We start from the raw sequence: 27,597 nt of genomic DNA, 5'->3' as shown, positions 1-27,597 counted from the left end.
ATATATTCATATATTAGAGATGCAAAAAGACTTGAACAGTTATATATACATTTAAATTGCAATATATTGTAAACTTCATTAAAACGGATATATACACACACATATACATATACTACCACTTACACACATACCTACTCTATATATGCTTACAGTTATGATGAACAACCGTACATACATACATACATTCATACATATATACATTCTAGTATATAAAATACCACAAACAAAAGAAGGAAGAAAGAAAAACAAAAACACGTAGCTATGTCAACTTTGTCAACTCTTTTCAATGAAAACGAACGACGATAAGCAGACATTCAGGCAGGCAATGACAACCCTATAAGTTATCGCAACTACAATTTTGCGCAGCAACTGTACTGTGTACTAGCATATATTTATGATGACGATGATGAATGAATACTCTCTTATGTAGATCCACAGCGATTTTAATGCAATGCATTTTTCTCTTAACTTACATACGTACTTACTTAGCATTCGTTCTTGTTCGATTTATCGATCGACTTTTAGTTAGATAATGTTTTTCCTCTACAATGTGGGAATGTGCAAGCAATTAAATAGTTTCAGCTTTTGTAGGAATTTAAAACGAAAACACATAATAACAAATAAAAATATATACATATACATACAAGTATAATAAACAAATTACTAAACGAAAATCAACATAATAATCAACTAACACACACATATACACGGAAACTCAAAATGTATCTAGATGACTCGAAATTAGCAATTGCCCAAAGTATTCTACAATCTAAATACACTCACACTCACACAGAATCGATCATACTTTGAGCTATCGTCTTATCGATATCGATATCGTATACATAATACTGCATAACAGACTTACAAACATACTATACAATTTACATATACATACATACAAACGTACATTGCATTCATAAGCATACTACAATTTTTACGGCAAATATGTAGAGTACACTCGTATTACCTATTATATTCCCCAAAATGCTTATCCATTCTTAAATTTAAAATGAATACATAAAACGAGAAACGAAAAAACAATGAAAATTCACAGAATCCATAACGGTATAATAGTATATTCATACTACATTACATTACATTACATACATACGATAATACATGCATACATACGAGTATATAACAGAAGGAAATGCGCAAAAAGAAAAACACGGAAAATGCGAAATGCAAATGGCATGCAATTTAACGAATCGCAAATGAAATGAAATGAAATGGAGTGAAGTAAAGTAAAATGAAAATGAAAATGAAAATGAAAAGACAACACAAGTCAAATCCAAAAATGATAATATTAATTAGATATAGTTACTTATTATAGCTACACCTCCACATTAGTGCAGCCATGTAACTATTTTTAGAGCCTCGGAAATAAAACATACATACATAAAATACATAAACATATTAAATAAACGACAGAGAACAAAATTTGACAATTTGTTTTACTTATGTGGAGTGGTTGAGATGGTAAGTTAAAAGATGGAGAAATATACCAAGTTAATATACTGAAATACTAAACATACAAAAATATACCAAAGTCTATATTTGGTATATCGTTGCACTATTACAATCAGAATAACTTTTAGTTATAAATACCAAAATATACCAAAGGATATATTTGGTATATCTTAATACTATTGCATTTAATGTAACTTTTGTTACATTTGACCTATATTTGGTATATCGTTACCCTATTGCATTGAAAATAAGTTTTAACTTAAATTAAAATACCAAAATACTCTAAATACAAAAATATACCAAACAATATATTTGCTATATCCTTACACTATTGCATTCAAAATAGCTTAGATTTAAGGCCGAACAGTTGCAGAAATTTCCCTTTAAAATATTACTCATACGTAGCAAGCAATTGTTGACTAGAGCACAAACCTCGCTTTTATTGAATATAAACTTTAATTGGTAATATCCTTAACTGTCACTTAACAACGCATTAAACAACCCATCTAGAAATTTAGTGCCATTTTGTGGCTCACGTCAACTCACATTAAAAACTTAACACAAATTTCAGGTTCAGGTCACACAAACGGACAATTGGCCCAGTGCTCGACGTAGACATTGTAGACACATGAGAGAGAGAGCGAGCGTAGAGTCAACAATTCGATGTCAGCATTTATACATATTTATCTGACATAATCGAAAATTTGTATGACACTGCACTCACTGTCTATACATAAGTATGAGTCGAATGGAAGGGAAGGAGAGGGAGAAAGTGGTCGGAGGGTGTTGAGTGTGTTTAAATGAAATTGCTTGATTCGGCATAAACATATTTACTCTGTTGAATATTTGCTCAACAATTTGATTTGAAATCTTGCGCCCTTACATGCCACTTGTACAACATCTAAATGGAATTGTACCAAGGACGCGCTCAACGGAACAATCGAAGTAGGCAAACAAGAGCAATAAAACAGCGCCCCCGCCGCCAATTGCCCGCCAATCTCCTCCCACCTTCCACTACAGTACCCAATCCCAATGCCAATCCCAATCGCAATCCGCAACGCAATCCCTGCCGCCTTATATAGCCTTATACCCATAGTGAATAGTCAGTGTCGACAGTCGGCGGGTATTCAATGTACTCGTAACAGCTCTACAGATGTCAGCAATTCTCTCGATTTGAATACACTCAACAAAAACGAAAGTGGGCAAACAATTCAACAGAGAGCACAAGCAAAATGTAAAGAAGAAAAAAAAAAGAATATAACCAAACTGGAAAATGCTAGGCAAATGGGGAGGTGGAAAAAGATGCAGAGGAACCCGCGCAAATGGCTTCTCTAACGACCCAATTAATTTGAAACAAAAAAACAAAGTACAAAAAAGTTGGAATAAAAAAAAAAAACTCGAATACAACAAGACAGAAAAGAAAAGAAGAACGCAACGAGCGTTTGAATTCGAAGAAGCGGCAATGGCAACTGCTTTATGGCCACAGACTGGGTAACGCCGCAGGCCACTAAATGCCGTCTCCAGCAGCAGCAGCTTCCTCAACAGCATCAGCTTCAGCTCCATCTCCAGTTTCAACTGTAGCTTCAGCTACTTTGGCTAAGGCAATTGTGCGAGTAGTAAAGTTGCCACAGCATACAGAGCTCCAAGTAGAAGTTGATGAGAAGTGTTTGCTAAACCTCATACCCCTACCCCTACCCTCTGGCCCAGCCCCTCCCTTAGACCCATTGTGGCAAAAGCTGGAAAAGTTCGCCAATGCCGACAGCTTCATTACAGCCATCATCATCATCATCTACCCATGAGTAATTTGCCCCAACAAAAGTTTATTTGTTGCTGGAGCAGAGCTCAAGCTGTTGATGATGACGACGACGACGACGACTGCGAAAGGAGAAGAGAAGAGCGGAGCAGAGAACAGCAAAAAGTTGTGGAGAGGAGCGTTGAATGCTTAGAACAACAGAGCAGAGCAAAACGATATAGGTTTTAAGCACAGATGCGCAACGATCTCAGCTCAGTCTTCAAACATCAGTCTCCAGTCTTCAATCAGGTTGTGTCTGTGTTGTCTGCTCTAAACACAACACAAAAGAAATTTTGCACAGAAATACGTAAAAAACTACATTTTATATCTGGACCATGTTCTTCAAGTCGAGCTGTGCTATTTTCGTCGCTGTGATTATGCTTAGTTTATGCATTTTGGCCACAGGTATGTGTGTTTATGTTTATTTATTACTTTGACATATATATTTGAGTAGTATGCGAAATCAGTTATTTTATGTTATTGCACATCTGTTGCGAAGATTTTCTATTGTTTTCGCTGTGCGTTGAATCGAGTTGAAACAGGTTTTCATTTCTATAAAAACCATCTGCGTGCATGGGCGTAGAAGACAACGGGGGCGACGGGAAGCGAAGAGACGTTGTCAGCAGTGGCAACGGCAACAGCTCTTCGCAACTCGCAACTCGCAGCTCGCAGCTCGTTAGTCATAATTACGCTGTCGCTTGGAGTCGTGATTCAAGGTTTCCGGTTGTATGTCATAGAAGATTACCGGGCTGATAAGGAAAGAGCTGCGCGTCGAGGCAATGATTTAATGGCTTGTAATTAAATTTTTCTTAGCTGCGCCCTATCAGGAGCTCGAGCCTCGCAAAGGTCATGTGCCCGTCTACATACGTCACGGGGATGAGGCTCTGAGTAATATACATCCCGGACTCGCTGAGGCCTTCAACGAGCAGACACTGAAAGCAGAGGTAAACCCCGAACCAAAACCCTAAACAAGACACACTCGAAAGTTAAATGAACATTTCTCTCCTGCAGAATCTCGTTGAGGAAGCGGCGCCATCAACAACCGTAGGAGCGAAATCAGATCTGGCTGAGAGCTCAACCGTCTCGGATATAGCTAGTTTTGATGCCATCAAAGCTAAGGATGAATAAGACGAATAATAAATGTGAATGCAATTCAATAAATGCGTGTAATTCGAATGTATCTTTGAGATACATTCTAGTTAATACTATGAAATATTTGCGCCTGCTTTTTGGCTGCTGCTGCTGCTGCTGCTCGTTAACTACTGGGGGAGGAAGCAGCGTCTCCAACTCGTTGGCTCCAAATCGCCTTAGAGCTTTGCGTGTGATTTACTTGTTGTGGCCCCATTAGTGAGACAGGAACTGGCTCTCAGTCTCCCCCTCTTGCTCTCCCTCTCTCTCTTAAAGATGCTGTCGCCGCCTGGGATGCGGCGTCGCAAACGTTTTGTAATTAATATAATGGCGACGGCTGTGCTCTGGCAATGGGAAATGGCGTCGGTGATGGCGATGGCGATGGCAATGACGATGAAGCTGGCGATGGCAATGGCAATGGCGATTCCAAAATGGCCTACACACGTTGCGGTTCTTTTCCTGGGGAGAAGGGAGCGAAACTGTGGCGGGCTGCAGCCACAAATTGTTGTTTCATTGTCCTTGTAGCTGGGCAGGCAGGCCAGAGCCACACAGAGGCGGCTGTCTAACGAGCAATAAAACTAAATACATACACATAAAGTTAATTATAAAAGGGCAAAAGGAAATTGAAGCTACCATCAGACTATTGAGCTGTCGATGCAAGTGACGGATTAAGCTAAAATAGTCAGAGCTCGAGTTGGATGCCGGAATTCAGACAGCGGCGGCAGAGGGGGGCGGCAACAGACGGAGCTTTTGGCCAACAACGAAATCAGCTAAATGGAGAGCGAGAACTTTTGCCAAGAGACGGCTGCAATCAAGAGGGCATTAAAAAAAGAAACAAAACCCAGCGTACAAAAAACAAGGAAGTCAGCTCAGGGCGAGTGTGCTCAACTGTCGGTTACTACGTTTCATTGTGGTTGAATAAATTTTGGATTTGTAATTAAAATCAAAATAGCATTAAGAGTATGTAATAAAATGGTTTCACATTTTTTTTAATTTAGAAGATTGACAGTTAAATGCACTGCTTATAAAGGAAAAGGAATATTCCAGTGAATAAAAACTAAATATAGAACTCAAATTTAACTTCAGAATTCAATTCAACTGGGCATATAGACGAAAAGGAATATGCGTTCTAATGAATACTGGCAACTTAAGTTGAAACGAAAAGTGTTAGAAAAACAGAAAACAATAATCAATCATACCTTAATACTTGCAAACCAATAGGAGTACTTACCAAGACTGAACATAACATTTAAATTGCGAAAATCGACTGTTAATACTCTACATATAATAGGAAGGGAAAATTCTATCTAATGACTATAAAAAACATACAGAATTTTGCCAACTTGAATGCATGATAACATTGATCATTCATTGAAAAAATACTTTATGCATTATTACTCTTCGGTCAAAATATGTTCGAAAGCATTTTTTATCAATGTTTAAGATAATTAAGTTACTAAATGTACAAATCTATGTATCGTTTATCGATACGCTCCATTAAAAGTCAGTTGAATCTTGAGCTCTTGAACGAAAGCAACAAGTCGTCTCTTTTCGTAATAATTAATTGGTAATTAATGAATTTAGTCACCGCCCAGACTAATAGATTCATGTGTGCATAAAAAGCTCTTTGTGCATCAAACAATTTGAAATATAAATTCATATTTTCAAAAAGATTGTTGAATTGCTGAGTTATAAATTTTGTCATAAGTAATCTACTTTATTTAATTGCAGATTATTATATACAGAGAAAGAGTATATGTATGCTCTTTATTTTCTAAGTATTATAAAATTTTCACGAAAGGAATCAACTCTTGGTGATACTAGGCGTATGAGTAATAATGTATATTGGATAGAAGGCTGCCTTTTACTGCCTGTTACACATTTTACTGGAACTCTATCACACTCTCCACAATCTACGCACATTTGATGAGCACAGGGTATTGCAAAAGGAATGAAATCAACAAAAAGGAAAAACTACGCGTAGTAAAAGCGATTTTTATGGTGCCTGCCGTTTAAGAACTGCTGTTGAATTTAAATTTGCTTGCGCTCACACGAGAGCAAAAGTATCTGCCACAGTAGCGGGAGCAAGACACTGAAGCAGGAGGAGAGAGCGAGGGGGAGGGCGAGAGAGAGGCAGGCAGTTGAGTAAGCTCATGTACGGCAGCGTTTGTATCTCTGTGTGCGTTCGAGCGCATTCAACCTCAAAATGAATAATTGCATATGCTTCAATGATTTGCGACTTTGTTCGAATGCGCTACAAGTTCGCAGCGGTCAGCTTTAAGGATGCTGCAAGAAGCTGGACACCAGTCGTCGATGTTAAAGGCAAATGGCAAATTGCGATTGGCGATTGCCGATTGCCGGATTGGGTAAATGCGGATGATGATACTCCTATATATAAATTGCTGGCTAATTTGAAAATTGCTCACTTAATTGCATTGCTGATGGCCAAAACGAGCGCTTAAACAATAATTGAGTTAACTGTTATGTGCTGGCGATTATCGAGCATTGCCAATCGCCATGTTAGCCTCTCCTCTCTCCTCTCTCCACTCTGCACTCTCCAATCATATTATTATTATCATTGCCCACTGTCCATTGCCCCATTAAAACCACAGCTACTGCCCACAGTCCAATGAGATTCGATGGCGGCCATCTCGTTTTACTTAGCTTTTTATTGCTTTAATGTGTGCATACTTCTCTTCCACTCCTCTTACACTCCATCCCACGACTATTTGCCCAGCAGTCCACCCAGAATGCCGCCTCCGGTGCCGCCGCCAGTTACTCCGGGAATGCTCACAAGATTGCCCAGCAAATTGTTGCCATTCAGGTTGAGCAGACAGCTGTCAAAGTGTGGATTACGTGAAAACTAGCAGCCAAGGCAGCTGGAAGTGAGATGCAGCAGTTACTTACCGCAGATCCAGACGTATGACTTGCTGGCACGCCCATTCTTGCAGGCACTGTAATGCATTTGTCAAAATAGTCTCTCTCTCTGTTAGCTCAGCTTCGCTATCAGAATGATTTCCGATTTCCTGCACTTACCTTCAAGCTCTGCGGTGATGGACGTGGACAGCTCTCAATGCTGGGACCGCCGCTTCCACCTCCCCCACTTCCACCTCCCCCACTTCCACCTCCTCCACTGCCACCTCCTCCACTGCCACCTCCTCCACTGCCACCTCCTCCACTTCCACCTCCTCTACCACCGCCTCTGCCACCTCCACCGCGCTTGGGATAAGGATACGGCTTTTTCTCCTCAGGCTTTAGCCAAAGCAAGGAGTTAAAACATGAGATACCAACATAACTACAGCATACTTACGTTATGGCAGCACACCTAAAATCAAATAAAAACTCAATCAATTTATCTACTATCTTTATCTTTAACCCCTGGACTTACCAATGCCAACAAACCCAGCGCTACGACTAGCAGTAAAAATATACGCATTTCTCTTGGCTTTCCCTTAGACTCTGTTGATTCTCTGCCAAGCACTTGAGGTTTTTATACTCACAGATGACAATGCATCCAGCTGTTTTATTATTATGTCATATGTGGGTCAATAAAGAATGGAGTTTATTGGGATAGTCTTGCTATTGAATCAAATCATTATCAGTGTTTAAAGTTTTAGTTGAAAGGAAAGCTTTTACGGCAATGCAAAAAAATATATAATGAAATTAATTTCTTATTAATTGTAATACAATTCAGAAAGCTCTACTACTCTTTAAAAAAAGTGAATAAGAATAAATATGATAATAAGAATTTATGAATCGAGGCAGTTGCTGCATCTTGTCACTCCCTAAAGCTTAAAATGTCTAGCTAGACTTACTTTCAGAAAAACTTTAAAGTTTACTCTTTGGTTATAAGTTTAACGTTACAATAAACTTATATGGCAATTCGGTTAATGTAATTAATATGTTTATTAAAAAAATAAGATGGCTCTGCTTTTAAGTTTTCATTAAGACCATTTTCAAGATCTTATATTATATTTTTGAACAATAAAGATGGTCTAACAAATAATTTTTTTATATTAAAATCATTTAAATTAAATTCAATTTAAGCACATAACTTTTCAATGTTTAACTAAGGTCCCTTAACTAAATAACACTGGGAGCTCGCCAAACTTACTTCTCAGATTTTATATTGTGTTTTGTATAATTCTAAAAATAGAGAAAGAACTATTATATAATTTTTTTAACGAACCAAAGATGCTGTGAGTTAAGAATATTTCCCGTTACCACTTAACTATTAAACCCCAATAATCATTATTTTAAAAGTCATCTTCTACATTTTTGATATTCGTAAATATTTATTCATTTGATCATGCAAACCATTTTACACTTACATAAATAGGTAGGTTCATTTTCATGACGAGTACTCATTGAATCAATTGTGTGAGTGTGTGTGTGAGTATGTGTCTCGAGTGTTTATTTGTATTCATTTATTTGGCAACTATATAGTAAGTATATATAAGATGTATACCATATATATGTATGTATATACGATACATAAGAACTAATTGTACAATAATTCATCTAATAATACAATTGTATATACGATATATTTATGTATATAGATTTATTATAATATATATTTTCATTTAATATTGTGTTCAATTTTCATTTAGCTATTCGATTATTCGTAATTGGCATCCAAAAGAACGGGGTCTAAAACGGAGTGATGTGGAGTGGTGGGAGTCAAAAGGGCGCAAGGTGGGGTGAGGTGGGGTGCGGGGGTTACACATTCATACGATTATTATTAATAAGCATTTAGATTCTCAGTTGTACAGTTAGGTGATTCTAGTAAGTCTAGTAATGCTAGCAATTCTATTACATTTTGAACTCGTAATCGTAATCGTAATGGTAATCGAAATCGTAATCGTAATCGTAATCGAACTTGAACTTGTACTTGACTGACGTTGAGCTAACGATCGATAAATCGCTTGATACTTTTTGTGGGGGGGGCAGAGACTGACAAAATCTGAACAATATCAAAGTTACACGGACTATGCCGGCTACAACAATAAGATGATGATCAGATCATCCTCAGGCGCACTGCATCTTCTTGCAGTTGCACAGCCACTTGATGATTCTCGCATTGCGCTCGACAATCGACGGCGGCTCTGATGGCCGATACGGTTGCGTCGTCTGCGGCTGTGTCTCTGTGCTGTCCGGCAAACGCATCGAGTCCACCGTGCTGACATCTGAGAAGAACACCGTACTCGAATCATCCGAATCGGTTTCGGGATTGCGTCGCCTCCTCGGATGACTGTAGATCTCATGGAACGCCTCATCGTTCAACCCGAGACGATCGAAGAACTTCTCCAGTTCACTGATGCTGGCATTCAATGCCTCGCGTTCCATGTCCAAGCCATGGGCTTGGGTCAACGCATAACCATCCGCCGAGAAACCTTTGGGAAAGAACACATTCTCGTGCTCAATACTACTGCGCTTATTATACCCCGACGTTGCATCCACCGCAACGCTGGTGTTAATCGGTGAAGTGCGCGGTTGCACCGGCAATCGATTGCGATTCTTAAACCGGATGCAACGTTGTCGCTTAAATTGTATCGGAGGCGGACTGATGTCGTCCACCGACGGTGCCGAGCCAGGACTCTGCACCAGCGAGCTCTGCGAGTGATTGATGCTCGTGTAGCCCTGCGAGCTCGTGTGCAGCTGCTGACTCGAGGAGCTCGAGTAGCGCGGCGTCGTCTGCGTCTTGAGCCGAGGCGATGGCGGCGTCGGCGTATAATCATCCTGGAAGGCCTCCGGCACCTCCGGTGTGGGTGTGAAATTGAGCAAATAATCCGCCGCAGCAGCATTGTCATAGCCCGACATTGTGGAGCTCACCGCAACCGTAGAGGGCAAAGGACCTCCGCCAGTGTCCTGTTTGCAACGACAATCAATGCAGTCCGTATTATTGCGACTGTGCAGCGGCGGATAATCGCCAGCCGGGGTTACATATCCGCAGTACGAGTTGGCGCTGTGCTGCGTGGAGGATCCGCTATCACGTCGCGGTCCCGCAACCAGATTGCAACAGTTCTTGATGGTGCCACTTGCGGTGCCCGCTGCGGTGGTGTCACGCTGTCGCTTGTAGCACGGTTCACTGCGATGCGTATAATGTCCAGAGCTGCCTCCCGAGTCGCGATTGATCGAAGACTCGCCAGCGGACTTTATCGAACGATTGCCGCGACTGCAGCAGCTCAGGATTTCGCTGTGCGGCGAGTGGCGACTGATCTGTGTGTGCAGATCGGGCAGCGATTTGTGGCTGTTGATGTTGTACTCGCCGCCGGTATAAGCGGCACGCTCCTCCGGATTGGCCACCTCATGTGAGTGCGAATAGGAGCGCTGATAGTTGTATCTAGTTTGAGAGGGAATGTTTAGTATCTGAGTGGAAGTTAATTTATGGATGCACTTACCTATATCGCTCATTGTGCGCCTGACTTGACTTGTTGGCCGCATACTCCGCTGGCGGACTGATCGGTCTGTAGTTCTCCGTGAGCACCAGCGGCTCCTCACCTACATTCACTCCACTTGCATCGCCCGCATATGACGCATACGCCGCGGTGTCCCGTCCAAAGGCATGCGCTGGCAAATAGAGCGGCGGCGGTATTCGGCTCAACGCGCTGCTCTCATCCTCACCATACTCCGTCGGCAGCAGATCGCTGGCCTCCTCATGCCGCCTGCCACGCTCCTTACTCGCCTCGGAGCCGAGCAGCATACGCAGCTTATGCTGCAGCAGATTGTTGTTGACCGCCGAGCCAGCGCGTTCCCTTCCCAAGCCATGCGACTGCGACTGCCCCGCGCTGTGGCGATGCTGATGATGTTGATGCGGCGGCGGTTGCGGCTGCTGCTGGTGATGATTGTGCATGTATTGCTGCTGCACCTGCGACTGTTGCTGCCGTGTCAGACTCATGTAGCGTCTGTCCTCGATCTCATCGTAACCTGACGCTCCGCTGTAACCCACATGCGTCTCCTCCGGTCGTCGTCCGCGCTTGACACCCGCTCCTGCGCCATTTGCTGCAGCTGCCGCAGTGCGATAACCCGATTGCTGCAAGCGCTCAAAGACCGCATCGGATTTGATGTAGAAAGGCTTCGATTCGGCGAGCAGCTCCACCGCTGACTTGCGTTTGTTGTAGTTGTAATGTCGCCCGCTGCTGTGATAGAACGAACTGGCGCCGTGGCCCGCATGACCTTGACTCTGACTCCAGTAGTTGCGGCAACCGGCCGCTGTCTCGGGCAGCGCCGAGGCCGACAGCGGACGCTGTGACATCGTGCCCGCAGACATATAAAGACCGCTGCCATGTCCATTGTATGGCGTATCGACGCTGGGCTGTCCGAATACCTGCTGCTGGCTGCTAGCGTAGAGAGTTTGGCTGGCGGCACGCGAATACTTGGGCATCGTGGTGTACATGGCGGGCGTGGAGCCGTGATGGCCGCCGGGGGAGCTGCTGCCGTTGCACGAACGCTGACGCGGACTGCTGCAGCCATGTGCCACGGTGGCCATGTTTGTCCCCAAAAATAGCCTTGAGAGTTGCGCTGTCAAAGTCGCAGTCGCTGTCGCCGTCGATGTCGATGTCGCTGTCGCAGTTGCCTTCTCAGTCGCCGTCACTGTCACCTGCTGCTGCTGCTCTTGTAGCTGCTGCGGCGGCCTCGACTAGGGGGTCGGCAGTTGGGGGCTGGGGCATGCGCAGTTGTAGGCGTGCTGCGTATACTGAAATTACAATACAAATAATTTTCAGCTGCGCATTGCTTTTGCATACACCACATTCACATTCAGCTAAAAATTTAACGCTTAACGAGTATTTCACACACACACACACACGCAACGCACATTAATTAATTGATTGAATGACTGCTTGATTGATTGATGCCTCGACTGTAGCTCAAAACTCAATTAAACGTTAGCTTCACTTTCAGCCAGACACGCTTTTTTTGTCTACAACGTTTGCCGTACTTTTAATCCAAATGTTTTATGCACAACACACTATTATTAAGTATACGCCAAGGATACACTTGCGATGCAGCTAGCACTGAGGGAGCGTCTGGAGGGGGAGCAACGCAGGGCGGGGAATGCAACTCACCAGCAAACCGAATAAATTCCTTTAATGTGCGTTTTTCATCCAGTGTGCTGGCATGTGACGGTTTGTGGGCAAGGACTACGACTACTAACTACATTGTGCCACTTTGAATAACAGATGTTGTGCCGATTCCATATTGTTCCAGCTGCCAAAAAGCTCACGCCAGTCATGCGCCAGTCCAACGCTAACGCTAACGGTCATCGCAGCTTCCAAGCACACGACGAGCTTGGGAATTGTACTAAAATTCAAATATTATATACACAAGATTAACATAATTTAAAAAAAAAATTAGTGTTAGTATCTATTTGAATAACAATTTTGATTTTAATTTGCATTTTTAAAATTTGCAATTGTATTTTCGTATTAGAATTTATTTCAATAAAAGCTGTTTTAATTTCGGTTCGGCAATAATTTGCATATCTCCAATTCTTAATTGTATTTTGCTATTAAGAGTCAAGAAAGTTGAATGTTGAATTAACGACTATTTTGAAAAAAAATTGTTTACTAAGATTTATTTCCACTTTCAATTTGTTTTCCAAATGAGAAAAATAAATACTATTTAAAATTAATTAAGATTACTTTTGCAAAAATTTGGATTATAATTTACATATATTTCTCAAATTTTTAATAAGATTTCGGTTTAAGAATAAAGAAAGTTGTAATATTTATCTTGCATCAAAGTTTTTAATTAAATTTGCATTCATTTTATTATTAATAAATTTAACTGTAGTAATTGTTTTTGACCACATTAGTGGACTTTGGCAATATTTATATATTTTTTCATTCGGTGAAAAAAGTATCAAATCTAATGAAAATAAAATTAAAATATATCTGTAATTGAAATATAGTAAACGTTTATATTTACTTATTTAACGTTTATATTATATTTATTTATATCGTAAACTATATAACTATGAGCTAAAAGAATCAGAGTAAAAATAATACTCCTTTTTTGTTTTATTTAAAATTTATGATTATTTCTTACTACTTTTTGCTTTATTTAAAATCTGTGACTATTTATTACCTTTCTGCATAGCGTCTCCAAAGTTCGCCTATGCCCCACACTACCCAAAGCTTTTTTAGAACACTCAAAGCTTTCGTTGGCACTTATAAAATAAAGCTAAGTGACGCTAATGAGCAACAGTTGAACAGCAGCTGCGAGAGAATCTGCAACATGTCGGCATCGAAAGCTCTCTACGTTAAGAACAATAATGGAACACAAATCCAGGCAATCGGACTGGGCACGTATACGGTAAGATTACCGATCTGTTTTTTGATCGAAATTACCGAGCTTATCAGACAATGCCTGTCATAGAATGACATCGCATGGTTACGTTTTTATTTATGACTTACAATTAACGCTAATTTTTATACGTTTTACGTGATTGCAGTCACTTGGTGGCGATTGCGAGCGGGCAACGTTGCATGCAATTGACGTGGGCTACCGGCACATAGATACCGCCTACTTCTACGAGAATGAGGCTGAAGTGGGCGCTGCGGTGCAAAAGAAAATTGCCGAGGGTGTCATCAAGCGTGAGGACATCTTCATCACCACCAAGGTGAGTTCAAGTCTTGTTTGACCTTTGGCACAGTTAGAGGACTTACTGTCTTGCTATTCTTTGCTTAGTTGTGGTGCCACTTCCATGAACCGGAACGCGTCGAGGCCGCTTGCCGCAAAACGCTGGCGAACTTTGGCTTGGAGTATGTGGATCTGTATCTGATGCACTGGCCCTACTCCTATGTCTATCGTGGCGACAACGAAATGATGCCAACCGATGCCAAGGGCGAAGTGGAACTCAAGTGAGTAACACACCAAAAACAACTAAAACTTATTATAATATTTAAATCCCTTAGCGACATTGACTATCTGGACACTTGGCGGGCCATGGAGAAGCTTGTTGAGCTGGGCTTGACCAAGAGCATTGGTGTCTCCAATTTCAATTCGGAGCAATTGTCACGTCTGTTGGCCAATAGCAAGATCAAGCCCATTCATAATCAGGTGAAACTCTTGCGGTCTCAAATACTAGATAAACAAAAGTGATCTAACAATTTGATTCCCTTATTTCCCTTTCTCTCGCCCTTAGATCGAATGTCATCCAGCGCTGAATCAGAAGAAATTGATTGCATTGTGCAAACAACACGATATTGTTGTCACCGCCTATTGTCCTCTGGGCAGACCTGATCCCGCCAAGAAGCAGCCCAACTTCATCTATGATGATAAGGTTCAAGCTATTGCGGACAAATACAAGAAGTCCACGGCTCAAGTGGTGCTGCGTTATTTGGTAAGTTCTCTTTAAAACATTTACCAACTGTTTCCTAGATCGACATTGTTTTATTTCAGATTGAAATTGGCACTGTGCCACTGCCAAAGTCGTCGAATCCCAAGCGTATTGAGGAGAATTTCAACATCTTTGATTTTAAATTGGATGCAGCTGATCATGCCGTGTTGGACTCTTATCACACCGGAGAGCGTCTTATCCCCATGGAGCATGCTATTAAGAGCAAATACTATCCATTCCATTTGGAATTCTAAAGGAATTTGCTCAATTATTTCCACTGTTATTACTGCATATTACATTTACATATTTACATAACTAAAACTAGAATAAATAAACAGCTGTTTTTTATAAAAGCACCGGTATTATCGTATATGGACATATAGTACACATACATATACCGGCATACACATGCTAGTGTAAGCCGTCTTTCCAATTAGATTTTACATGCAAAGCTAGTGGGAGCTTTAAATGGCAGCAAACCAGACGTTATCACTAGACTCGCTCACAAACATAATAACGTATCAAGATCACTTAAATATAAATAACTGGACGGACGCCATTGAGAGAGAGGGAGAGAGAGCTTTTGCTAGTTTGTTTATAAATATAAAACACAGCATTTCTATGGAAAATTCCATAGTCTGTCAGTGCGACAGGAACGAGAAAGAGCTACGTTTGGTAGTTTTGTCTTGAATATTAATATATTCGAATAAACTTAAGATGATGAAAAAATTAGTATACTAATTCTATTGAATATAGATTTTGTATGCCATATAAAATAGCATTTATAATACATTTATTTACATTTTTTAGTTCGACTGTTTTAAATATAATCTGTGTCATATTGAGATCGTGATAAAAAATTAGTGAATATTCATTTTTCTTTGCAGTTTTTACTCAGTCGAAAAGTCTTAAAACATTTTAAATTTCGCGCCTTTGCTCAGTTGTAACATTCCAGGGTGACCATTCAATAAATACAGCAGTCAGCTGTTGAGCAGTATTTGTATTTGAGCAGAGTGGCAACGCTTGCTGGCGCCGCACACTTCACGTTGCTGTGACGCAAAATCAAAACATTCTGCTGTGGGGGAATTTTTGTTACCCAAAAATATGCCGCTTGTTGTTGCTGCTGCTGCTGCTGCTGGAAATAAACGAGGCGACGTAATGTGGTGTACGTGTACTTGCAACCCCCAAGGAGTCACCACACTACTACTGCATTGCAGTTGTTGTCGTTACATGCGGCAAATGTGCGCTAAAAACACGTGAGTGCAAAACCACAAAAAATTCATTAATTTCACAACACAAATTCAAATCAATTGTTTACTCGTTTTGCAGATTGTAAATATTAAATTTTAAAGTTGCGCTCGATATGCGCAAGAACAACGATAGCGATACCTGAAAAATCCAATTACAATAAAAAGACAACGTCACGCTTCCGTCCACAACGAATACTACAACACAAAGAACAAAGTGCAAGGTGCAAGGTGCAAGTTGCAAGTTGATAATTTGGAGTTGCAATCGATGCCACACTGTCACACCATGGTCTATATGCGAATTGTGCTCACAACCTTGGTGACGATAACGTGCCTGCTCGGTGACAATTTCGTGGAGCTAACACAGCACCCACTGCTGAAAGCGTTGGCCGACAATGCGACACATGCGGCAATTGGCGCCTTGACGGGCATCGCATTTGCCATGCAATTCTATGAGCGCACCAGCCAGCTGATGGGCTGGATATTGATTTTCAGCTGCTTTGTGGTGTCGTCGTTTATCGATCTGGATCACTTTGTGGAGGCGCGTTCTCTCTACTTGGAGGTAAGCTCATGAACTATGTTTATTGTTCTTTTGTTCAACCTTCTTTTTTACAGGATGCCACCAATCTGTCGCGACGTCCGTTTCTCCACTGCTCCAGCATCATACTGGCCATGCTGTTGCTCTACATATGCACCGCTTGCCTCAATTACTTCCGCAGCAGCCTGTTATTAGGCGCACTGCTTTGTGCCTTCATTACGCATCACACCAGGGATGCGGTGAGGCGTGGCTACTGGCTGTGGCCCTTCTACGAGCACACGGATCGTTTGCCACAGTTGGCCTACATTGTGATTACGGTACTGACGCCATATCTATTGGGTTATCTGCATAATGTTTGTCGCAGCGCCTTTGTCCTCAACTTTTTGGGTCAATATGTTAAGCTTAGCGAATGCAACTATCGCAATGGAGGCGGAGGCGGTGTTGGTGGCTCCACTGCCAACTACCGTTATCTGCAGGTATAAGTTTTGTGATACTCGGACTAATGGAACTAAGATATAGTATTTCATATACAAAACACATAAATGCTTACTTAGGCTTCAAGCTCAATTAGATTAGCTTTAAGCAAAAGAAAAACTTAAATACTTCCACATTACAGGACACAATTTTATTAACGATACAAGCAAAATACTTATTTGATCTTATTACTAGGCATACACATAATATTATACGAGTACCTTTAGGAGTATTTTCAATATTAACTAGTGTAATTTTTTACTAGAACTCAAGTCGAAAAACACGTACACAGATAATATCCAGATATTGTGATATTTGTAGCATAAGCATCGAAGAGTAGGTTAGACAAACTGAAGCATAGCGCACAAAACTAATCGATTTTCAAACTTCCAATTTAAATGAGATTTATTCAATTTTAAACGTAGGCAAACAAAACTAAAACAACTAAACTAATGAAACTAATTGTTAATTATGTAATTAATTAAACAATCAATAATGTGCTAATAAATTCGCCTTGTAAACACAAACGGAAAAAAAATTATTGGCGTTAATTACATCAGCCTGGTCGTAATCTCTATTGATTTCTTGGCTCACTCAATGTTAGCCATGTTAGTTAACAGTTGGCAGTACGTTTGATTCAATGTGTTATGTGATTAATCTCGATTCCAAGTATATAATGAGAAAAAAGAGTATAATTCGCATGTTTAAAATTTAATTGAGGAAAAAAAACTGTTGGCGATAATTTGGAAAATTTCATTGGAAAATTACGTTCGCGGCGCAATAAATAAGTGATTAAATTTGAATGTGGGAAATTAAAACGAAAAAAACAAAGATGATGATAAAAGAGAAAACAGTTTTATAAGGCAACGAGACAAATACAAAGCATTTGTACACACCTTTAAACACACACACACATAGAGTCGCCCACAACACACACACAACGTAGACGAGCATCGCCTTCCCCTCCTTCTTCCACCCCCCTCTTCAAAAGCAGAGCAAAGATTCGGTTGACAAACGTACAACGAATGTTTTGATCATTTGCGTTTGGACTCTGTTGCGGTTTGGATGATCGGTGCCTCAGTCTCTGCCTCAGTCGCTGTCGCTGTCTCTTTAAATTTCGAATCTGATTGCGATTAAAAAACTGTCAAAAAAAACGTCGTCGTCGTGTTTTTGCTGTGTTCTGTGTCTCTGAGTGTGTGTGTGTGTTTCGTATTTTTGTGGTCAATAGACAAGTGTTCATAAATTAGACAAGTTGGCGGAACAAGAGGATAACTTTGTTAATCCGTTTGCCGTAAGTGCAGTTTGGCAACAACGAAACCGCACTTAAAAGATTTATTTCGTTATTTTGTTCTGTTATTATTTGTTATTATTATTCTGTGCACTTTAACCTTGGTACGTTTTCACGCTTCGTTTGCCCAGCAATTAGTTAAATTAGCTTACTGCGAGAGTGCTGAGTACTCGAATGTGTCTGATGATTTCATTCAACTCGAAAATGTGTGACACACACACACACTCACACACACACACACTTGTCACACGATTAACTTTCAGTTTTTATTTATTTATTTTTTTCGAGTAACTTGCTAAATGCTTCCCATGTTCATTTAAACGCCATCCAATTTACGCGCTGTTAATTCGCATTAAGAACTTCCTGCGATAAGTGCCACATCCATCTCACATATCTGCCTCATATCTCCACAGGCAATTTCATAATATTTATCTAACGTGATCATAACACAAATGCATTTACACTCGCACTTATATTTATACTACATGCACACACATACATACATCGATCGAAGCTAAAGCTAAACCATGCATATCTGCGTATTGCTTGCGATTTGTAAATTGTACAAAAATAAATCCTGTAAATATTTACATTGGAAGAATATTAGCGGCGGTGAACGAATGATCAAAATTCAAAATCTTGTTCAAAATAAATCAATGGCAAAAGGTCAGAACACATGTGAGAATTATTAAGTGATGCGCGAGAGATACCCTGTAAATATTTTGAAAACTATTTAAGTTCTAAAGTGGTTATAACGAAGTATTGTAGATCACATTTCTGTCTTTGAGCTAACAAGCGCGTTGCACCGCCCGTTAGATGGCGCCACAACCATAGCTTAACTCAGTTTGCTAATTAATATTTTCAATTAATTATTTTGAAAACAATTTCAATTGTTAAAACCATATTTATACTATATTTTAAGTGATTATGAAGAAGTTCTTGTAGATCACATTTCTACCTTTATGTTAACAAACTTGTTGCTTACACCCACCGTTAGATGGCGCCACCAACAGCGCTTAGCTCAGTTTGCTAAATTGTTTCGCAAATTAAATCGACTTTTGTCAGCTTTAACAACTTCTCAATAAAAATGCAGAGGTTTAAATAAATTCTATAACATTTATAGATATTTATAAATAAATAAAGCTGAATGACAACTAATACTGATTAGGAATAAAATTGAAATTATATTTTAGTTTCCCGTTAAGCTCATCTCCATCAACGCCTCCCTTTCGTGGATATATTCAAACAACTCATAGCAACAGAGCATTTCACAGCGTTGGCTGTGCATAAAATTATTATTAATAATTTGTATTAAATGCATATGCAATAAGTTCTTTTTGGCACACATTCTGGCAACGCGCTGCGGCAACCTACACAAAATATTCTAGTGCCAATTTCACAGTTGAATATATATTCAAAAATCGTGTTCCATATGCGTTTGATCTTAATGAGCTGATAATGATGATGACTCTCAACGATTTCGCACTCAACACAGACAACAGATAACTTTTCAGAAGCTGGTAAACACAGTGAAGTAATTCCAACTGAAAAGCAAACAGAGTTCAAAGTGCTTTTAGGGGCGACACTTGGCAAACACTCGAGCACACGTGCAACGTGGCGTATGATGAATGTGAATGTGGAAGCACTCTCACACGCTCGTAATTCGTTTGCAAAACGTTAGAAAAGCTGTCTCAGTAGCAAATGCGCTTTCCAAATTTAAAGTTGTGTGTGCCGTGCAGCATTGCGTATACGCCGCGTGTTCGAGTGTGTTCGTGTGTTAGAGCGACAGCTAACGACAGCTGCCTAATTAAAGAGATCATTCTTTACTGTACGCCTTCCGTCGTATTTTGTGTTTCGTTTGACTCACTGCTGATCAGTGTTCTGGTGTTTGTGCTTGCCAAGTTTCATGTCGAAATCGTTGCCCTCGCACAGACACCCTAAATATAACTCATACGCAGCATGTGCAGCACTTAATATGCAGTTTCTGTCCAACTGACCCACAGGTTGAATGACTTCTGTGTAAAAATATTTTATATAATCTACAATTACTCACTGCGGTTTATTCCTTACTTTATTTGATTTTGAGTTAGGGGATTTCAATAACATAAATCGACGCTAATAAACAATCCACAAATCATTCGCAGAGACACAAATCTCAACGCGCTTTGATTCCGTGATATATAGTACACATAGATACATATACATATGTAGATACATGTATCTATCAGATACATAAAATGTGTGCCATTTGGCATAATCCGCGCCGTCATAGAAACAACATTCTATACTCATTCACTGTTGACAAGAAAATATTATAATACGAGAAAAATAAAATACAAATCCACAGCAAAAAAATGAGTATGGAAAATGAGTAAATCAAAAGATGAAAATGAAATGAAATTCAAGCAACAACAACAACAGTAAAAACTGTTTCGAAAACTGTTCGAAATTTATGAAAAGCCAACAACACATTGTCTGCCACGGCAGCTGCCGGTTTTCTATTATTTTTATTTTTATTTCCATTTTCATTTTCATTTTATTTTTTTCTCTCTTCGAGCTGTTTTTGTTTTCATTTCGCTTTCTTTTCTTTTCTTTGCATTTTGTTGCTCAGTTTTATTTTATTTTCTTTCTGTGAATATTGTTTCTTTTTATTATTTGTTGGCTAGTCTCGCGCCCACTTTTGTATATTTTAGTTGTTGTTGTTTCGCCAACAATTTTCGGCTGCCTTCTTCTCGCCAGCCAGATCGAGGCAGGCAGCGCATGAAATGCTCAATATTGTTTGGGATTCCGTTGCGAGACGATCGTCAGGCAAACGCGCGCGAGACTCGCAAATAAATTTCACAAAAATACAAAACCAATATTCAACAAAATCAAATAAAAATAACTACAAAATAGATTGGATCGTGACAAATTCGCAGTGCAGTTATAAACGTCAAAGATATTTTTGATAAATAACTTTATTATTTATAGAACGTTTTGCGTGGCACAATTTGTCGGTTCGTTTTCAGAGCCTTTCACTTTTGCAGTCAGCCAGCAGAATTTTGTGTGATTTTCTTTTTCTATGTTTCACTCGGCGATTTAATGGGCAATTTACTAATTGATTGCACGCGGCGTATTTAACAACATTTAAATTGTACAAACAAAGCAAAAACCATAAGTGCTAATGAGTATAAATAACAAGTACAATTAACACCAACAACAACAACAAATATAAAATTTTGCACATTTGCAAAAAAGTGCAAAAAAAACACATCGTTAACGGCACTCCCTTTAAAGCAATAAATTATGAAAACCTGTTTATAATTCGATCAACACAGCACCCACAAAAAAGTATTAACTAGGGCAGCAATATAAAAATATTACACATACGCCACCGCATCGGTCCATAGACTTACTCTGCTTGCGCTCTCTCCATAACTGTATCTCTCTCTGTCACTCGCATTCCCTCGCTCGCTCTTGCTCACTCTTCACGCACTTGTATCCTATATTGAATGAGCCCAATGAGTGGACTACGTCAGCAGCTAAAGGTGAGTAGCCGTCGACCCTTATTGGGGAGTTCATAAAACTAAATCCCCAAGCTCGAGAACTGTTATTGAACCCGCAACTGAACCGAAACTTAAACAGCAGCTAAAGGCTAAACAACCCAAGCAAATGTGGCCAACAATTGTGCAAATATTTATTAAATTAGTCTCGCAACACAGAGAAAAGAAGAGAAGGCAACACCCTCCGTTAGCGTCAGAGTCAGGTAGTAAACGTAGAAAAACTGTTTCGTCTCACCATTAATTGTTGATGGACTATAAATACAAGTTATTATATTTACTTTATGGCTTGTTTAGCTTTAAGCAAAACACACACAAATACACACAACAATAGCGACAGCTTCTATTATATTTCATAAACGTTTCACAATTCACAAAAGCGAGAGAACTGGGTGACATTTGGCTAACTAGCTAAAATTAGCTTTCATTACGTTTCACGACATACATAAGTATATTTTAAACAATGCTCTTTACTTCAAACTTTTTAATTGCGTTTGTCAAAATGAGACCTTGTCTATTTGTTGTAATATTTTGGACAATTTATGTAATTCTTAAAAGTAAATTTGTTGTTTATTTCACGTCAATAGAGAAAAAACAATATTCATAAATTTTTCACTTAAAATACTTTAAATAACGATTAGTTCAGTTTATTTTAATATTTCTTACGACTATTTGTTGATATATTTTAGAAAATTTGTGAAATTCTTAAAAAAGAAACTTGTTTATTTTTAAGTTAATAGAAGAAAAAAGAAGAAGAAGAAGTTCTTCACTTAAAAAACATTCAATATTGATTATAGCTGAGCATCTGTCAGTTTAGTTTATTTTAATAATATTAGAGATTATAGTTAAGCATATATCGTTTAGTTTATTTTAATAATTCTTTAGAAATGTGCTTAAATTTTGTAATTTAAAGGCATCGATATTTCAATCAATTTTTATTAAGAGGCAAAACTATTATACCACCTGTAGCTTCTTTATTCACCCAATTTTTATCAGTTTTCTCAATTTTTTTTATGCCCACCACCCATAAAGTAGAGAAGAATTATATCTATCTATATAATAACACAGGCAGAAGGAATCTTCTCATACTCCACAAAATATATCAAGAACTTTCATCTTAAGAATTATGTTTTTAAAATAAGACCACTTTAAGAACAAATTACAATTGTAAAACTAAGAATATGAATCATAATAAGAACGACAATACTATTTTCAACTTACAAAAAGTCTAGAATTTATGGAAATTTCTATACATTTTTTTCTAGCTTTCAGTGTTTCAGATAAAGCTATTTTTCTTAGAGTACTTGATATGAACATATTGGTATACTTTATTATTTTTTGGTATATATACCAAATATACATATCAGAATACCTTAGTATTTTTGGGACATTAATTTAATATATTTAAATGATGATAGCACACTACTTTGTATATTTTCGGTATATTTATTTTGTATATTGCAAATAAAATACCATACAGTTTTGTTGTTTTTGGTATATTTATTTGGTATATGTAATTAATAATGCTTTACAGTATAGTACTATTTCAATATACACAAATTATAATGCAGAATAGTTTACTTTTATTGAGGAAGAGTAGCGGGTATTTTACAGTCGGAAACACTTGACCATAGCTTTCATTGTTTGAACATAATCCTTGATAGATCCAGCGGTTCTCGCAAAGGTCTCTCAACTCTGGAAAGCTGCTTTACCATTCACAGCATCTAATTAAAAGTGCTAATAAAGACAGTATTTAAAGCTATAGCTCTACGTCAAGCAACATCAACTGACAATTGGGTGAAATTATCGTAAATGAAAATCAGAAATTTGGGGCAGCGTTCCACCTCATAAAAATCATCTTTGTGGACAACAACATTGTACAAAATACACATTATGAAAATGTAAATTGAAATGATGGTATACTATATATAGTATATATATTTTAACAACTTTCTATGTGTAGTATATGCCAATAATGGCATCTTAATGTGCTCTTTGATGCCTGTTTGAAATTTTAGTATCATGAGACATCGTCAGCCAGCGGCTGCTCAGTGTTTTCAATGGCATTAAAAAAATCAATTGTTTATATAGAACGAAAGAGAAACAAAACAAAAAAAAAAGAACGAAGAAATTTACGCAGCGCATATAAACAAAAACGATTATTAGCTTTTGTTTCTAGACAATTATTTTGGGTGCATTTCAGGGAGAATGTTGTGAAAAATATTATGTGCGAGAGAGCTCACAAAAATATTGTATAATTTGTGTAAATTATTAAGGCTTTTTTATGATAAACAAATTCGTTTAATAAGGTAAAATGAATTATTGAATTGCGCACATTAAGTTTATTATTAATTCAATTTTGATAATGTTGCAAAACGAGTCGTGAAATAAATAAAAAGTAGGCTGAAAAAGATTCTACCTATAGGTGCCTTATTTTATCTACATTTATTACAGGGTATAAAGCATTCCAATAGATTCTCATTTGTCTTGTCTTGCAAGTCAACGTACTCTTAAATTTCAGCTAAGCATCCTTGTCGACGTTTAACGATATGAAATTTATAAAGTTGACTAAATTCACGAGCATTAAAAGCGAAATTTATGTTGTCTGTGTGAGAGATGTTTACAAAGTGCCATAAAATGTGACTTTAAGTAGATGAAAAAAAAAACACACACTGCCAAAAGAAATGCAATTAAATGGTTATTATTAAAGCATTACATAAATTTTTCAAATTACTTTTGTTATTTGTTGTTGCGGCTGTACGACGTGTGAAAAGCAAAAGAGATTGGTCTGGCATAATAAATTTCATGTTTACGTCAACTAACCTGGCCCAAGGCTGCTCTTAGAAGGGATGGAGAGAAAGGGGCGGAGCGGGGCGGGGCTTGTGACGCATGGTCTATGCCTTATGCATACTAACGAGCCATCGTCGTATTGGAAATTTTAAAGGTCAATTCAAATGCAAGTCAAATGCAAATTATGCAGACGCTTCAACATAATTAAATCGCAATTTAATTTAAATAATCGAAAAAGCAAAACAACGACTGTTGTTTTCATTTGAATTATTGCCCAGGTTTATAAATTGACAATTAATTGGCCAAAGCAATTTGTTCTAATTTTCTTCGCTATTTGCTATGACTGCCCCCCATTTGTGTGTTGTATGTTAAATACATCAACACAAAGACCGAAAACAACAACAACAACACTGAATGCCACAAATTCTAAACACAAAAATAAAATTTACTATAAAATGAAAATAGCATTTTACAACACAACGTAATAAACAAAATGTCAAAAACAAATAAAAAGAAAAGAAAAGAAGACGACGAGAGAAAACGTCAGAGTGAATGTTTATCAAGTAATACCCTATTTTCCCATCGAGACTAATTTAATTTCACATTTACTTCATTGTTTCGCTTTGGTTCGTTGACGGTTCAGTTAATTTTCGCCCGCGCTTAAAAGTATGCAACAAAAGTTTTGTAAGAATTTCGCATGCTTCTCGACGAACATTTCCCCTCGGGGCTGTCAATGAGAAACAATTATGATTTTGTACTATTTATTTATAGCACACACACAGCACGGAATTACACATTTTTTTGTACAAATATCATATTTACTTTGTTGTATTTTATTTGATTTGATTTTGATTCTGATTCTGATTTATTTATTATTTTTTGTTTGGATTTGTTTCACAGATGCTGGGAACAGCGCTGCTGGGCAAACGTGCCACAAAGGTAAATACACATTACACTAGAAAATTAAATGCAATTTTGTGGAGCATAAAACAAAGGCACAGCAGCACAAATACATTTTCCAATTAGCCTCACAATTTTTCTATTAATTTACTTTATTTGTGTATTTTCATTTGCGGTCATCGACAACATTTTCGGCGTCGTCTCCCAAAAACAGCCTGTCAAAAAGAAACCATTTACAGATGTCGAAATTAAAGGTAAGCCGAGAACTGAACTCTAATTGAAGTCCGTTGACAGCTAGATGAGTAAATAAAATATATTATTTATAAATAAAGTTCAATACTCTAACTTTCTTAAAGCAAGTCTGTGCAGCAGCTGCTGTTCAATGAACGTAATTGGCGAAATTAATTGCCCAAAGTTTTGTAGCAAAGTGCAAGTTATTAGTAGCCTGGTGAAAACTGTTTGGCTTGCTAAATTTTGCAGCAAAAGTTGGCGCTTTTATTAGCAATAATTGCATATAATTTGCCCAGCGGCAACACATGGCGTATACGCAATTTGTGCAAAATTTGCTACGTGCAACATGCATCGTCTAATTTTAGCACTCTGACCGCCTTTTGCGTGTCGCTAGAATGCTAAATTTAATTTCCTTTCGCCATACAAAAATAAGTTAAAGAGATCACTTATTTTTGGCAGCAAACGAGCCGCAGCCGCCGACGACGACGACGCCGCACGACAGGTGCACTGACACTTAAGTTATGTGGCTCAGCGATTTCGCCTTTGGATGGTTGAATATTATTTTGAGGAGAAGCTTGATTATGGCACAATTATAGTATGTCGGGTATTTCTCGGTTTATTTTAATCTAATCAGAGGACAGGCGCAATCAGAAATTTAATTTAATTAATTTACCTCGCAATTCTCTGCACTGATAGCGAGCAGCGAGCACTGCGAAATCACGTGGCAAATCTTTGCCCAAAATTATTATCTATCTATATACATACACACTTGTTTAATAACAACCCTGACTTGCAGAAATGCTGTTCGCAAAGGTCGCTGCAAGTGGGATAATCTCTTAATCCGCTGAACAAAGCGTGGGGAATCTAGGCTGACAATTCCGAAAACACCTGACAGGATGTTCAACCAGAAGAAACATAAACAAAAGAGAGAAAAGTCAAATAAGATATTGTCAGCAAATATTTAATCTCTCTTTTTCTAGATCATGTGGGTGTTCTAAGAGACTGACATCATTTCGCTTTCCCAACAAAGCAATTGATCATCAGTGACAATGTCAAAATGTCGGGGCTCTTGATCAAATATTTGTCAACCTCAGCGTGATGATGTTGATGATTCATTTATGAGTTAAGTGTACTCTATATAAGTTATAATAAGGTGTGCACCTAATTTGATATCTGCAGATAAAGCAACATTTATTAAGTATTGCCGCCCTCTCTCGCACCTCGTCTAAAGCTTATCAAAACATTGAAATCAGTACATTGTCAACTCAATTAAATGCCTCAAGTGACAACAAGCTTTTCGACTTGTTCAGTTAATAGTTAACAGCCTTTTAAGTAGCTCAACTATCATTACCTGAATACCCATTAACTTTAAAGGCTATTACAGGGTATTTTGTAGTCGATTCCATTTATACTTCTGAAACTATTTCCAATTATAAATATATTTCTTAGAGCAGTTCGCAACACGATTATTCTATTCAATTTTTAATAATAATATTGTAAAAATAATATTCAATTTTCAATTCAGTATTTTCTACAGTTTTTAGTATTTATTATTTAAAACATAAAAAACTTATTTCATATCAAAAATATATATCTTCGAATAGTTCTCAACGAAATTTTTTAATTCTATTCCTAATATTAATATTATATTTTCAATTCAGTATTTTTTGCAGATTTCAGTATTTTTTATTAAAAAAAAAGATATCTACTATTAAATATGCATCTTATGGTATTTCCCAACACAATTCTTTCATTGAATTGATAACATTATAATATTGTAATATATATTTAATTTTCCGTTCAGTATATTCTTCAGTTTTCAGTATTTTTTATTTAAAAACATAAAAAAACTTTT

The 27,597-nt window shown here is 38.2% G+C and overlaps 6 protein-coding genes across 10 annotated transcripts in view; 4 read left to right on the top strand and 2 right to left on the bottom strand.

Annotated features, from left to right (window-relative positions):
• The window catches only part of LOC132787981 (calcium-binding protein E63-1), a 68,559-nt gene that overhangs the window by 10,891 nt on the left and 30,071 nt on the right, over positions 1–27,597 (top strand). Inside the window, exons 1-4 of one of the 5 annotated variants that reach the window (XM_060795243.1) lie at positions 18,074–18,285; positions 21,600–21,809; positions 25,512–25,550; positions 25,726–25,765. The exons of 1 other annotated variant lie outside the window; for it this stretch is intronic. In XM_060795243.1, the coding sequence (XP_060651226.1) occupies positions 21,774–21,809; positions 25,512–25,550; positions 25,726–25,765 (115 nt within the window). In that variant the 5' untranslated portion in view covers positions 18,074–18,285; positions 21,600–21,773. Of the gene's footprint in view, positions 1–18,073; positions 18,286–21,558; positions 21,810–21,900; positions 21,916–25,511; positions 25,551–25,725; positions 25,766–27,597 lie in introns of those variants that run through there. 3 more of the 5 variants (XM_060795242.1, XM_060795244.1, XM_060795249.1) reach the window with 3 other exon arrangements.
• Positions 3,468–4,461, top strand: LOC132790339 (uncharacterized). The gene is made up of 3 exons (XM_060798834.1): positions 3,468–3,667; positions 4,076–4,206; positions 4,274–4,461. The coding sequence occupies exons 1-3, from the start codon at positions 3,598–3,600 to the stop codon at positions 4,388–4,390; spliced, it is 318 nt and encodes a 105-aa protein (XP_060654817.1). The 5' UTR covers positions 3,468–3,597; the 3' UTR covers positions 4,391–4,461.
• On the bottom strand, positions 7,025–7,836 carry LOC132793087 (acanthoscurrin-2). The gene is made up of 5 exons (XM_060802751.1): positions 7,779–7,836; positions 7,701–7,715; positions 7,427–7,642; positions 7,298–7,344; positions 7,025–7,227 (listed from the first exon to the last, which is right to left on the bottom strand). Exons 1-5 carry the CDS (start codon positions 7,824–7,826, stop codon positions 7,116–7,118), a joined length of 438 nt encoding a protein of 145 aa, XP_060658734.1. The 5' UTR covers positions 7,827–7,836; the 3' UTR covers positions 7,025–7,115.
• On the bottom strand, positions 8,680–12,680 carry LOC132792678 (filaggrin-2). The gene is made up of 3 exons (XM_060802127.1): positions 12,460–12,680; positions 10,795–12,089; positions 8,680–10,736 (listed from the first exon to the last, which is right to left on the bottom strand). Exons 2-3 carry the CDS (start codon positions 11,880–11,882, stop codon positions 9,422–9,424), a joined length of 2,403 nt encoding a protein of 800 aa, XP_060658110.1. The 5' UTR covers positions 11,883–12,089; positions 12,460–12,680; the 3' UTR covers positions 8,680–9,421.
• Positions 13,604–15,088, top strand: LOC132792326 (aldo-keto reductase family 1 member B1). The gene is made up of 6 exons (XM_060801630.1): positions 13,604–13,708; positions 13,848–14,015; positions 14,084–14,256; positions 14,311–14,455; positions 14,541–14,738; positions 14,798–15,088. Exons 1-6 carry the CDS (start codon positions 13,631–13,633, stop codon positions 14,987–14,989), a joined length of 954 nt encoding a protein of 317 aa, XP_060657613.1. The 5' UTR covers positions 13,604–13,630; the 3' UTR covers positions 14,990–15,088.
• LOC132787980 (transmembrane protein 267) lies at positions 15,699–17,541 on the top strand. The gene is made up of 3 exons (XM_060795241.1): positions 15,699–15,991; positions 16,065–16,544; positions 16,598–17,541. Exons 2-3 carry the CDS (start codon positions 16,251–16,253, stop codon positions 17,000–17,002), a joined length of 699 nt encoding a protein of 232 aa, XP_060651224.1. The 5' UTR covers positions 15,699–15,991; positions 16,065–16,250; the 3' UTR covers positions 17,003–17,541.

This window comes from Drosophila nasuta, chromosome 3 (genome assembly GCF_023558535.2).
Source record: "Drosophila nasuta strain 15112-1781.00 chromosome 3, ASM2355853v1, whole genome shotgun sequence".
Taxonomy (NCBI): Eukaryota; Metazoa; Arthropoda; class Insecta; order Diptera; family Drosophilidae; genus Drosophila; species Drosophila nasuta.
Note: the sequence above shows the minus strand (reverse complement) of the source record. Positions and strands in the feature narration are given on the sequence as shown.